The sequence below is a fragment of the Heptranchias perlo genome, chromosome 13 (genome assembly GCF_035084215.1).
Source record: "Heptranchias perlo isolate sHepPer1 chromosome 13, sHepPer1.hap1, whole genome shotgun sequence".
Lineage (NCBI taxonomy): Eukaryota > Metazoa > Chordata > Chondrichthyes > Hexanchiformes > Hexanchidae > Heptranchias > Heptranchias perlo.
Genome location: NC_090337.1, coordinates 65,835,718 through 65,848,455, shown reverse-complemented (window position 1 = coordinate 65,848,455; position 12,738 = coordinate 65,835,718). Strand labels below are relative to the sequence as shown.

The 12,738-nt window shown below is 52.7% G+C and overlaps 1 protein-coding gene across 3 annotated transcripts in view; it reads right to left on the bottom strand.

The window, feature by feature from the left end:
- LOC137331673 (anoctamin-7-like) overlaps window positions 1–12,738 on the bottom strand; it is a 233,687-nt gene that overhangs the window by 147,895 nt on the left and 73,054 nt on the right. For all 3 annotated transcript variants that reach the window (XM_067995621.1, XM_067995623.1, XM_067995622.1), the window contains 6 exons: window positions 10,664–10,754; window positions 8,780–8,876; window positions 6,986–7,129; window positions 6,046–6,183; window positions 3,043–3,141; window positions 819–921 (listed from right to left, as the gene is read on the bottom strand). In XM_067995621.1, coding sequence (XP_067851722.1) covers window positions 819–921; window positions 3,043–3,141; window positions 6,046–6,183; window positions 6,986–7,129; window positions 8,780–8,876; window positions 10,664–10,754 — 672 coding nt within the window. The remainder of the gene's footprint in view (window positions 1–818; window positions 922–3,042; window positions 3,142–6,045; window positions 6,184–6,985; window positions 7,130–8,779; window positions 8,877–10,663; window positions 10,755–12,738) is intronic.

The window sequence follows — 12,738 nt, the reverse complement described above, 5'->3', positions numbered from 1 at the left end:
TTCTCCTGTTCCTATGTTCCTATCCTAGTCTTGTGTAAGGACCCATTTTGACCACTTTTTATTTTTTCCTGTTCAGAAACCCCAGTCCCTCAGCTCTTTGCTGAGTTGAGAATTGAACTAAGACTGGATGTAGTGATATTGAATAGCTAACTGAGGATCACCTTGGGTTTTCAAGATCATAAAGAAAAGACATGTTTTTCCTGTTTTCAGTACATGGGATAAGAAGAGGTGCTTCAGCTCTCACATAGCAGGCAATGAATTACAATTGAGCCACCCCCAGTAACCTGTACCACTACCTGAACCAATCCTTATCCCATTACCCATGTTGTTTGTGAGATCTTGTTGTGCCCCGATTGTCTGCAGCATTTCCTACATTACAACAGTGACTACACTTCAAAAGTACTTCATTGGCTGTAAAGCGGTTTGGGACATCCTGAGGTCATGAAAGAAGCTCTATAAATACAAGTCTTTCTTTCTATTTTCTGAACCAGTTCCACCACTAGTGCATTCAGAATGTGTACCAGTGTTGACAAATATCTCAGTCCGTCGGTTATAACTGGGGGTTGGATCAGCTACAGTCACATCGGAACTTCTGATAATCTCCCATTGCATCGAGTTATGGGCAACACCAAATCTGACAACACCGAGATCACAATGGAAGTCACCAAAGTACATATCGGCACAAATGGCCCTCTACAGGGCCTGTGGTTTTGGAACGACATGCTATGATGATCTGATAGAACTGAGTGACCCAGAGAATCAATGAAATGGTTCCTCTCTCTATGCCAATGAGCAGTGTGTACTGAGCTGGAGCTTACCCCATTTGGTTAGGAAACGGGCTAGTGATGTATACACTCGAGCCAATAGGAGGATGAAGAGGAGGTTGACCACAGATCCAGTTATACTGGCAATCCTCGGAGCCTGGAGAGGAAAGTGTACAATACAGATTAGGAAAAACTATAGACTAGGGGGAGTTACTGATTTTCCCATGCAGGGAGTTATTTATTTAAATACAAGGAGATATTGATGTAAAATACAGGAAGTTACGGAGGGCTAATCCTCCCACTGATTGGCCCTTGCCCCTGTGTGAGAATATGGTTTAAGACCAGGAATAGCCAAGTATCCCATAGCTCGTGTCACTCCAAGCATTTTAGCAAGAGGGCAAGGGCTAAGGGCGGGCATGGTGCAGCATCTCTGTGAGAACTGGGACAGCTTGCAAGCTGAACAGCAGGGAGGATGAGGCCGACATTCCATAGAATAGATAACATTGAAGGACGGCTTAAACAAGTTAGAATTATGAGGACACACTAGGTCATGAGGCAGCCTGCACCCAGATAAAGGATGTGATAACTAAGGACCTACATATTCCTCAGAGGAACAAAGAGCTTGTAGAACAGAAATGAAGGTTGGGATTATTCGTTACATTATGCAAAACAGCTCATTTTGAGTTGCTAATGTGGCGTCAGCACGGTGGGAGGACTTATGACTAGAAGATAAGGCCAGAGATGCTTATGTATGGAACATAGCAGCCGACTGATATAAAGATAGGGCATGCTCCCTCCCAAAGGTTAGAGCTCTCGAGAGTTAGAGCAGTCAGAAGTCCATAGCCCAAGGCAGCCTACGGAGGCCAAGTCTGATCATCTTGAGTCCGCGGGATTCAGGTTGTATTACTTGCTTGTGATTTAATGTAATCTGAAGACAGTTGTATTAATACTGTTGTAAGTCAATATATTAAAGCTTATTGTTTAATAACCATTTGTGCCCGAATCATGTGGAAGTTATTGTTGATTAACAACCCTTTTGTTGCGACAGTAAAGGGAAAATGTGTTAACACCCTGCCTCCCCGATTGGCCCTGCCTCCCCTGATTGGCCCTGCTCTGTCATTGCAAATGTAAATGAGCAGATTGTGGCAATTTATAGATTTCCCCCATCCAATGGAATACACACAGCAGCAAAACGGGAATCAGAAACTATTTAATGTGGGGGCACCAGTAACCTTGAATTATAATATCATAGAAAGGTTACAGCACGGAAGGAGGCCATTCGGTCCATCGAGTCCGTGCCAGCTGTATGCAAGAGCACCTACCTACCTAGATCACTGCACCTAGTGAGCTCCTGAAAAGGGAATATTGTCAAACAAAATAGTTTTTTTAACGAAATGAGCTTCTTTTTAAAACTATGTTCTTGTCCTTCCCTCTCCCAATGACTGATGAATGTCAGGTACACTTGGAAATATCAGCAGTACTTCCAGAATCTTATTGTTCACCTGAGCCCAGTCAGTGAGTGTTGGTGTTCAACTGTGTGGGTAACACAATTGAGCACTGTCCTGTTCCTCAACTGGTGTCTCCAGAGATGCTATTTGCAGTAGGACCCCTAGCCAAAGATGAGGATCAGGAGCTCTGGCTGATTTGTCCCCATCTCCAGCCCAAGGGTATCTATCTGAGGCCCCTCAAATACTGTCCTGGTTTGAGATGAGCCCACACAGTATAGACCAGGGTTTGAATGTGTGCCTCTCCTACCAGGCTGTGTGTTTACCCACTGAGCCACTGGAAGGAAGGGTTTTCTGTCTTTTATGAAGAGTTATAAAGCAGCTTTACTGCAGGTGTCAGCCGTGGCTCAGTGTTAGCAAACTTGCCTCTGAGTCAGAGCACAAAATCTATGCTGGCACTTCAGTCGTGAGGGAGTGCTGCCCTATCAGAGGTGCCGTCTTTCGGATGAGATGTTAAACCAAGGCCCTGCCTGCCCTCTCAGGTGGACGTCAAAGATCCCACGGCACGATCTCGAAGAAGAACAGGGGAGTTCTCCCAGTGTCCTGGCCAATATTAATTCCTCAACTAACATCACTAAAACGGATTATCTGATCATTATCACATTGTGGGATCTTGCTGTGTGCAAATTGGCTGCTGTGTTGACTACACTTCAAAAGTACTTCATTGGCTGTGAAGTGCTTTGGGATGTCCTGAGGTTGTGAAAGGTGCTATATAAATGCAAGTCTTTCTTTCTTTATCTGTGAACGTTGCCACTGGGAAGCGACATACTCACTGTTGCCATGACGATGGTATTTCCTGTCTTATAGATGAGGATACTAATGATGGTGCGGTACAGAATGACAGAAATCAAGAAGATCAGCACCACAGCAACCTGAGGGAAAGATATCCAGAATTAGTGAACGGCAGCTCAGTTCTATATCAGTAACCCTCAGTACCCAGTTACTTAAAGACACAGGCACAATGTTTGACTATTAACTGCACAATGTCTAAAAGCCCGAATTTTCTTTCACTACATTTCGCTGCTATCTATATCTGGATATTTTACAGTTACTGCCATTTCAGCGTTACAGATGCTCTTCTCACCCAAGCTGTCCAGATCTGGTGCCGCAATCGCCTCATGGCACGTTCACCACGGCCACCCTAACTCCAGCCACAACGCAATAAGGTGATGAGGTGGCCGCCTGTCTCCAGGAGAACCAACATCTCCTGGGTGCAGAGCGCGGGCAGAGCGCGGGCAGAGCGCGGGCAGAGCACGGGCAGAGTGGAGGCAGAGCGCGGACAGAGTGGATAGAGAGTGCAGACAGAGTGGGTAGAGAGTGCAGACAGAGTGGGTTGAGAGTGCAGACAGAGTGGGTAGAGAGTGCAGACAGAGTGGAGGCAGCATGGGCAGTGTGCAGGCAGATTGTAGGCAGAGTGTGGGCAGAGCGCAGGCAGAGCACAGAGTGCAGACAGAGAAGAGGCAGCGTGGGCAGTGTGCGGGCCGAGTGCGGGCTGAGTGTGGACCGAGTGCGGGCAGAGTCCGGGCCGAGTGCAGGCAGAGTCCGGGCAGAGTGCAGACCGAGTGCGGGCAGAGTCCGGGCCGAGTGCGGGCAGAGTCCGGGCCGAGTGCGGGCAGAGTGCGGGCAGAGTGCAGACCGAGTGCGGGCAGAGTCCGGGCCGAGTGCGGGCAGAGTCCGGGCAGACTGCAGACCGAGTGCGGGCAGAGTCCGGGCCGAGTGCGGGCAGAGTGCGGGCAGAGTGCGGGCAGAGTGCAGACCGAGTGCGGGCAGAGTCCGGGCAGAGTCCGGGCCGAGTGCGGGCAGAGTCCGGGCAGAGTGCAGACCGAGTGCGGGCCGAGTGCGGGCAGAGTGCGGGCAGAGTGCGGGCAGAGTGCGGGCAGAGTCCGGGCAGAGTGCGGGCAGAGTGCGGGCAGAGTGCGGGCAGAGTGCAGACCGAGTGCGGGCAGAGTGCGGGCAGAGTGCAGACCGAGTGCGGGCAGAGTCCGGGTAGAGTGCAGACCGAGTGCGGGCAGAGTGCAGACCGAGTGCGGGCAGAGTGCAGACCGAGTGCGGGCAGAGTGCAGACCGAGTGCGGGCAGAGTGCGGGCAGAGTGCGGGCAGAGTGCAGACCGAGTGCGGTCCGAGTGCGGGCAGAGTGCGGGCAGAGTGCGGGCAGAGTGCAGACCGAGTGCGGGCCGAGTGCGGGCCGAGTGCGGGCAGAGTCCGGGCAGAGTCCGGGCAGAGTCCGGGCAGAGTCCGGGCAGAGTGCGGGCAGAGTGCGGGCAGAGTGGATAGAGAGTGCAGACAGAGTGGGTAGAGAGTGCAGACAGAGTGGGTAGAGAGTGCAGACAGAGTGGGTAGAGAGTGCAGACAGAGTGGAGGCAGCATGGGCAGTGTGCAGGCAGATTGTAGGCAGAGTGTGGGCAGAGCGCAGGCAGAGCACAGAGTGCAGACAGAGAAGAGGCAGCGTGGGCCGAGTGCGGGCCGAGTGCGGGCAGAGTCCGGGCAGAGTCCGGGCAGAGTCCGGGCCGAGTGCGGGCAGAGTGCGGGCAGAGTCCGGGCCGAGTGCGGGCAGAGTCCGGGCCGAGTCCGGGCAGAGTGCGGGCAGAGTGCGGGCAGAGTGCGGGCAGAGTGCGGGCAGAGTGGATAGAGAGTGCAGACAGAGTGGGTAGAGAGTGCAGACAGAGTGGGTAGAGAGTGCAGACAGAGTGGGTAGAGAGTGCAGACAGAGTGGAGGCAGCATGGGCAGTGTGCAGGCAGATTGTAGGCAGAGTGTGGGCAGAGCGCAGGCAGAGCACAGAGTGCAGACAGAGAAGAGGCAGCGTGGGCCGAGTGCGGGCCGAGTGCGGGCCGAGTGCGGGCCGAGTGCGGGCCGAGTGCGGGCCGAGTGTGGGCAGTGTGTGGGCCGAGTGCGGGCAGAGTCCGGGCAGAGTGCGGGCAGAGTGCGGGCAGAGTGCAGACCGAGTGCGGGCAGAGTGCGGGCAGAGTGCAGACCGAGTGCGGGCAGAGTCCGGGCCGAGTCCGGGCCGAGTCCGGGCCGAGTGCGGGCAGAGTCCGGGCAGAGTCCGGGCAGAGTGCAGGCCGAGTGCGGGCAGAGTGCGGGCAGAGTGCGGGCAGAGTGCAGACCGAGTGCGGGCAGAGTGCGGGCAGAGTGCAGACCGAGTGCGGGCAGAGTGCGGGCAGAGTGCAGACCGAGTGCGGGCAGAGTGCGGGCAGAGTGCAGACCGAGTGCGGGCAGAGTGCGGGCAGAGTGCAGACCGAGTGCGGGCAGAGTGCGGGCAGAGTGCGGGCTGAGTGCAGACCGAGTGCGGGCCGAGTGCGGGCAGAGAGCGGGCAGAGTGCAGACCGAGTGCGGGCAGAGTGCGGGCAGAGTGCAGACCGAGTGCGGGCAGAGTGCGGGCAGAGTGCAGACTGAGTGCGGGCAGAGTGCAGACCGAGTGCGGACAGAGTGCGGGCAGAGTGCGGGCAGAGTCCGGGCAGAGTGCGGGCAGAGTGCGGGCAGAGTGCGGGCCGAGTGCAGACCGAGTGCAGACCGAGTGCGGGCAGAGTGCGGGCAGAGTGCGGGCCAAGTGCGGGCAGAGTGCGGGCAGAGTGCGGGCCGAGTGCGGGCCGAGTGCGGGCAGAGTGCGGGCAGAGTGCGGGCAGAGTCCGGGCCGAGTGCGGGCAGAGTGGAGACAGAATGCAGGCAGTGTGACCGCTCTCTGGACCAGGACAGGAATGAGGCAGAGAATAAATGGACCAAGTGGTGAATGGAAAGTAATAGAATGTGTGTCTTATTGAATGAATGCTTTTCCTACCAGGAGCAGAATCACCATGGAGCTGGTAATAACACGCTGTAGCCTCTCCTTCTTTGGAAAGTAGGGCTCTTCTGCCCCTGTGACCGGGTTCTTTATAGTCATGGGAGCCATGGCAGTGAACTCGGGCCTGGGGCGCTCCTGAAATGAAAATCCCAAACAAATTAAAGCGTCTGAATGAAAGTTGACGTCAGTGTGATGTAGGTAGTAGATTGATCACCAATAGTCTGGAGATTCCCAATTTACAATTGCAGTTTTGAAGCTAATTTAGCACATAATTATAGATAAAAACAGAAAATGCTGGAAATACTCAGCAGGTCAGGCAGCATCTGTGGAGAAAGAAACAGGGTTAACGTTTCAGGTCGAAGACCCTTCGTCAGAATAATTATATAAATGTTCAGTTCATGGCTGGAGACTACTCCTGTTGTAAACACTTGACAGCAGACACTGAAACGACCATTTTTGTCTTATTTTTGAAAGAAAAGAAAGACTTGTATTTATATAGCGCCTTTCACAAACTCAGGACGCCCCAAATTTTGAAGTGAAGTTACTGTTGTAATGTAGGAAACACAGTAGCAAATTTGCTCACAACAGCAAATGTGATAATGACTATATCATCTGTTTTAGTGCCGTTGGTTGAGAGATAAATATTGGCCAGGTCACTGGGAGAACTCCCCTGCTCTTCTTCGAAGTAAAGCCACGGGATCATTTACATCCACCTGTGCGGGCAGGCGGGGCCCTGGTTTAACATCTCATCCGAAAGACGGCACCTCCGACAGTGCAGCACTCCCTCAGTACTGCTCTGGGAGTGTCGGCCTAGATTATGGGCTCAAGTCTCTGGACTGGGTCGAGAGACCTACCCGAGCCATGGCTGACACCGTGGGGATTTGAGAATAATCAAATTATCTTTGGTGAGTTTTATTTGTTTGAAACCTTTTTTTACCTCAGTTTCCTCAAAGTCGAAGCAGTCCCATTTATGGGACATGACAGCACTCTTTCTCTTCCAGTACTCGAGGAACGTTACTGCCCACAGCGACATGAAGATACTGAAGAACACAGTGCCCCCATGGTCAAACAGCTGGCTCACCTGGAAGAAAGGGACACAGTGATGGTGAAAAATGTAGCTGTATTTATGAATGCATAAATTCATATTCTTGAGTATAGAAGATTAAGGGGTGATCTAATTGGGGTGTTTAAGATGATCAAAGGATTTGATAGGGTAGATAGAGAGAAACTATTTCCTCTGGTGGGAGAGTCCAGAACAAGGGGGCAAACCTTAAAATTCGAGCTAGGCCATTCAGCATTTTTTTTTTATTCATGGGATGTGGGCGTCGCTGGCGAGGCCAGCATTTATTGCCCATCATTAATTGCCCTTGAGAAGGTGGTGGTGAGCCGCCTTCTTGAACTGCAGGAAGCACTGCTCCACACAAAGGGTAGTGGAAATCTGGAACTCCCTCATAAAGCTGATGAGGCTGAATTTTCAATTGAAAATTTCAAAACTGAGATTGATAGATTTTTGTTAGGTAAGGGTATTGAGGGATATGGAACCGTGATCTAATTGAATGGCGGAACATGCTCGAGGGGCTGAATGGCCTCCTCCTGTTCCTATGTTCCTAATAATACCTGCTTTGTGTGATGCTATAGAGGCCACAAACGCTCTAGGTTTGATCCCCAGTCTGTGCAGTGTTGGCTGATCTCAGCTGGACCCCAGTAGGGGAATTACAAATTGGCCTCAGCGCCTGTGGGCCAGGGAGGATAAGACATCAGCTGGGATTTCCACTCCTGCTCACTGGTCAATGACTCTTGTTGGAAATTGCCCAGGTGCTAATGTATTGAGAGGACACAACTAACTCAAAGGCCTAAGAATAGTCTTGTCCCAGCAGACATGAGAGACTGGTACAGAGAAACCACTGCATCCATGGAGGGGGACAAGGGCGGCTTTGGTTTTACAAGGGCTCCGTTCAAAGGTTGGGTTTGGGGCCCCTTAAAGTCAAGATCGATTTATCTCAGTCCTTCAACTTATCACTGGATCTCCTCAAGGCCCTTGGCTAACTTGAGACCGGTGCAATGCCGGGTCCTAACTGTGCCCCTATTGGGGGGTGCTCAGACATAGCACTCTCCCCAAACAGTACTCCACACGATGGACTTCTTCAGACAAGTGCTCCCCTCCCCCTCCTACCAGGGAGCTCTGTCCCTCTCACTGTCGGCTTCCAAATAACGGCGATATCCTCACCCAACTTCTGAATTGCATTCAGCATTGTCTCTGCTCCTTAATCAATCACCATATCGGCAAGGACATTAATATTGTAGTTGCACCACTAACGTAGAATTTACAGCACAGAAACAGGCCATTCAGCCCAACTGGTCTATGTCAGTGTTTATGCTTCACACGAGCCTCCTCCCTCCCTACTTCATCTAACCCTACCAGCATATCCTTCTATTCCTTTTTCCCTCATGTGCTTATCTAATTGCCCCTTAAATGCATCTGTGCTACTCGCCTCAACCACTCCTTGTGGCAGCGAGTTCCACATTCTCACCACTCTCTGAGTAAAGAAGCTTCTCCGGAATTCCTTATTGGATTTATTGGTGACTATCTTATATTTCTGGCCCCTAGTTCCCCCTCAAGTGGAATCATCACTTCCACCCATAGATCAGGTAGATCCCACAGCAAGGGCTGCACTATCAGGTCCAGTCACTCAAACATACCCTGGGCGTAAGGAATAAAGAATTGGGTTACCTTGAAGGTGGTGCAGATGCTGGAGAGCTTCCAGGACGTGCAGATCTTACAGAGTGGGCACATGCTGTAACTATCTCCTTCCTCACAGATTTCCTTTCTGGGTTCAGACACAGAGAAAAAGCAGAACCTCAGGATAAAATCTCACTCAATTATCGCACACCACATCTCAAATTATCTCAGTGAGAAGCACTTCCCTCTGTAAGTGTTCTAATACTGGGGACAGTGTCCAGAGCACTGACTACACTCTCAATGTTCCTGGGCTACACTCCGTAATCTTGGGCTACACCCTCAGTGATCCTGGGCTACACCCTCGGTGATCCTGGGCTACACCCTCGGTGATCCTGGGCTACACCCTCGGTGATCCTGGGCTACACCCTCAGTGATCCTGGGCTACACCCTCAGTGATCCTGGGCTACACCCTCAGTGATCCTGGGCTACACCCTCAGTGATCCTGGGCTACACCTTCAGTGTTCCTGGGCTACACCCTCAGTAATCCTGGGCTACACCCTCAGTAATCCTGGGCTACACCCTCAGTGATCCTGGGCTACACCCTCGGTGATCCTGGGCTACACCCTCGGTGATCCTGGGCTACACCCTCAGTGATCCTGGGCTACACCCTCAGTGATCCTGGGCTACACCCTCAGTGATCCTGGGCTACACCCTCAGTGATCCTGGACTACACCCTCGGTGTTCCTGGGCTACACTCCGTGATCTTGGGCTACACCCTCAGTGTTCCTGGGCTACACCCTCAGTGTTCCTGGGCTACACCCTCAGTGATCCTGGGCTACACCCTCAGTGTTCCTGGGCTACACCCTCAGTGATCCTGGGCTACACCCTCAGTGATCCTGGGCTACACCTTCAGTGTTCCTGGGCTACACCCTCAGTAATCCTGGGCTACACCCTCAGTGATCCTGGGCTACACCCTCAGTGATCCTGGGCTACACCCTCGGTGATCCTGGGCTACACCCTCAGTGATCCTGGGCTACACCCTCAGTGATCCTGGGCTACACCCTCGGTGTTCCTGGGCTACACCCTCAGTGTTCCTGGGCTACACCCTCGGTGTTCCTGGGCTACACCCTCAGTGTTCCTGGGCTACACCCTCGGTGTTCCTGGGCTACACTCCGTGATCTTGGGCTACACCCTCAGTGATCCTGGGCTACACCCTCAGTGTTCCTGGGCTACACCCTCAGTGATCCTGGGCTGCACCCTCAGTGATCCTGGGCTACACCCTCGGTGTTCCTGGGCTACACCCTCAGTGATCCTGGGCTACACCCTCAGTGATCCTGGGCTACACCCTCAGTGATCCTGGGCTACACCCTCAGTGATCCTGGGCTACACCCTCAGTGATCCTGGGCTACACCCTCAGTGTTCCTGGGCTACACCTTCAGTGTTCCTGGGCTACACCCTCAGTGTTCCTGGGCTACACCCTCAATGTTCCTGGGCTACACCCTCAGTGATCCTGGGCTACACCCTCAGCGCTCATGTGCTTCACGCTCAGTGTTCCTGAGTTACACACTCAGTATTCCTGGGCTACGCTCCGTGTTCCTGGGCTATATGCTCAGTATTCCTGGGCTACACTGCCCAGGAACAACAATGGTTTGCGGGACGGAGAAGCATGGCTAGGACATTGTACAGTGTGACCATATTCAGACTGTACCACTGTACAATGTGCCCATATTCAGGCTGTATTTAGACTGCACCAGTACACAGTGTGATCATATTCAGACTGTAACAGAGTTCAGTGTGACTATTCACCATACAATGTGACTATACTCAGACTGTACCACTGTACCGTGTGACTATATTTAAACTGTACCATCGTATGGTGTGACTATATATTTGGACTGCTTAATTCCCCATTTACTGATTTGGTGCAGGACTTACGCAGGAACATCAGTTATCACCAGGAAGATCCCGACAATGAAAACCAAGGTTCCTACAACTGCTGCTGGTAACAACCAGCCCGTATAAAACCCTGAAAAAAAACAAGTAAGTTAACATCAGTTAATGAAACTACACCCATGGGCCCAACAGTATAATAGATACAACCTGTGAGACTGTGCTGGCCCACTGGTATATCGGAAACCCCAGGGCAGACGGGACTGGTATATCGGATACCCCAGGGCAGACGGGACTGGTATATCGGATACCCCAGGGCAGACGGGACTGGTATATCGGATACCCCAGGGCAGACGGGACTGGTATATCGGATACCCTAGGGCAGACGGGACTGGTATATCGGATACCCCAGGGCAGACAGGACTGGTATATCGGATACCCCAGGGCAGACTGGACTGGTTTCTCGGATACCCCAGGCCAGACGGGACTGGTATATCGGATAACCCAGGGCAGACTGGACTGGTACATTGGATACCCCAATACAGACAGTGCTCGTATAACGGATACCCCAGGCAGGCAGTGCTGGTATAATGGATACCCCAGGCAGGCAGTGCTAGTATAATGGATACCCCGGGGCAGACAGTGCTAGTATAATGGATACCCCGGGGCAGGCAGTGCTGGTATAATGGATACCCCAGGGCAGACAGTGCTGGTATAATGGATACCCCGGGGCAGACAGTGCTGGTATAATGGATACCCCGGGGCAGACAGTGCTGGTATAATGGATACCCCGGGGCAGACAGTGCTGGTATATCGGATACCCCAGGGCAGACAGTGCTGGTATAATGGATACCCCGAGGCAGGCAGTGCTGGTATAATGGATACCCCGGGGCAGACAGTGCTGGTATAATGGATACCCCGGGGCAGACAGTGCTGGTATAATGGATACCCCGGGGTAGACAGTGCTGGTATAATGGATACCCCGGGGTAGACAGTGCTGGTATAATGGATACCCCGGGGCAGACAGTGCTGGTATATCGGATACCCCAGGGCAGACAGTGCTGGTGTAATGGATACCCCGGGGCAGACAGTGCTGGTATAATGGATACCCCGGGGTAGACAGTGCTGGTATAATGCATACCCCGGGGCAGACAGTGCTGGTATAATGGATACCCCGAGGCAGGCAGTGCTGGTATAATGGATACCCCGGGGTAGACAGTGCTGGTATAATGGATACCCCTGGGTAGACAGTGCTGGTATAATGCATACCCCGGGGCAGACAGTGCTGGTATAATGGATACCCCGAGGCAGGCAGTGCTGGTATAATGCATACCCCGGGGTAGACAGTGCTGGTATAATGCATACCCCGGGGCAGACAGTGCTGGTATAATGGATACCCCGGGGTAGACAGTGCTGGTATAATGGATACCCCGGGGCAGACAGTGCTGGTATAATGGATACCCCGGGGCAGACAGTGCTGGTATAATGGATACCCCGGGGCAGACAGTGCTGGTATATCGGATACCCCAGGGCAGACAGTGCTGGTATAATGGATACCCCGGGGCAGACAGTGCTGGTATATCGGATACCCCAGGGCAGACAGTGCTGGTATAATGGATACCCCGGGGCAGACAGTGCTGGTATAATGGATACCCCGGGGCAGACAGTGCTGGTATATCGGATACCCCAGGGCAGACAGTGCTGGTATAATGGATACCCCGGGGTAGACAGTGCTGGTATAATGGATACCCCGGGGCAGACAGTGCTGGTATATCGGATACCCCGGGGCAGACAGTGCTGGTATAATGGATACCCCGGGGCAGACAGTGCTGGTATAATGGATACCCCGGGGCAGACAGTGCTGGTATAATGGATACCCCGGGGCAGACAGTGCTGGTATAATGGATACCCCGGGGCAGACAGTGCTGGTATAATGGATACCCCGGGGCAGACAGTGCTGGTATAATGGATACCCCGGGGCAGACAGTGCTGGTATATCGGATACCCCAGGGCAGACAGTGCTGGTATAATGGATACCCCGGGGTAGACAGTGCTGGTATAATGGATACCCCGGGGCAGACAGTGCTGGTATAATGGATACCCCGGGGCAGACAGTGCTA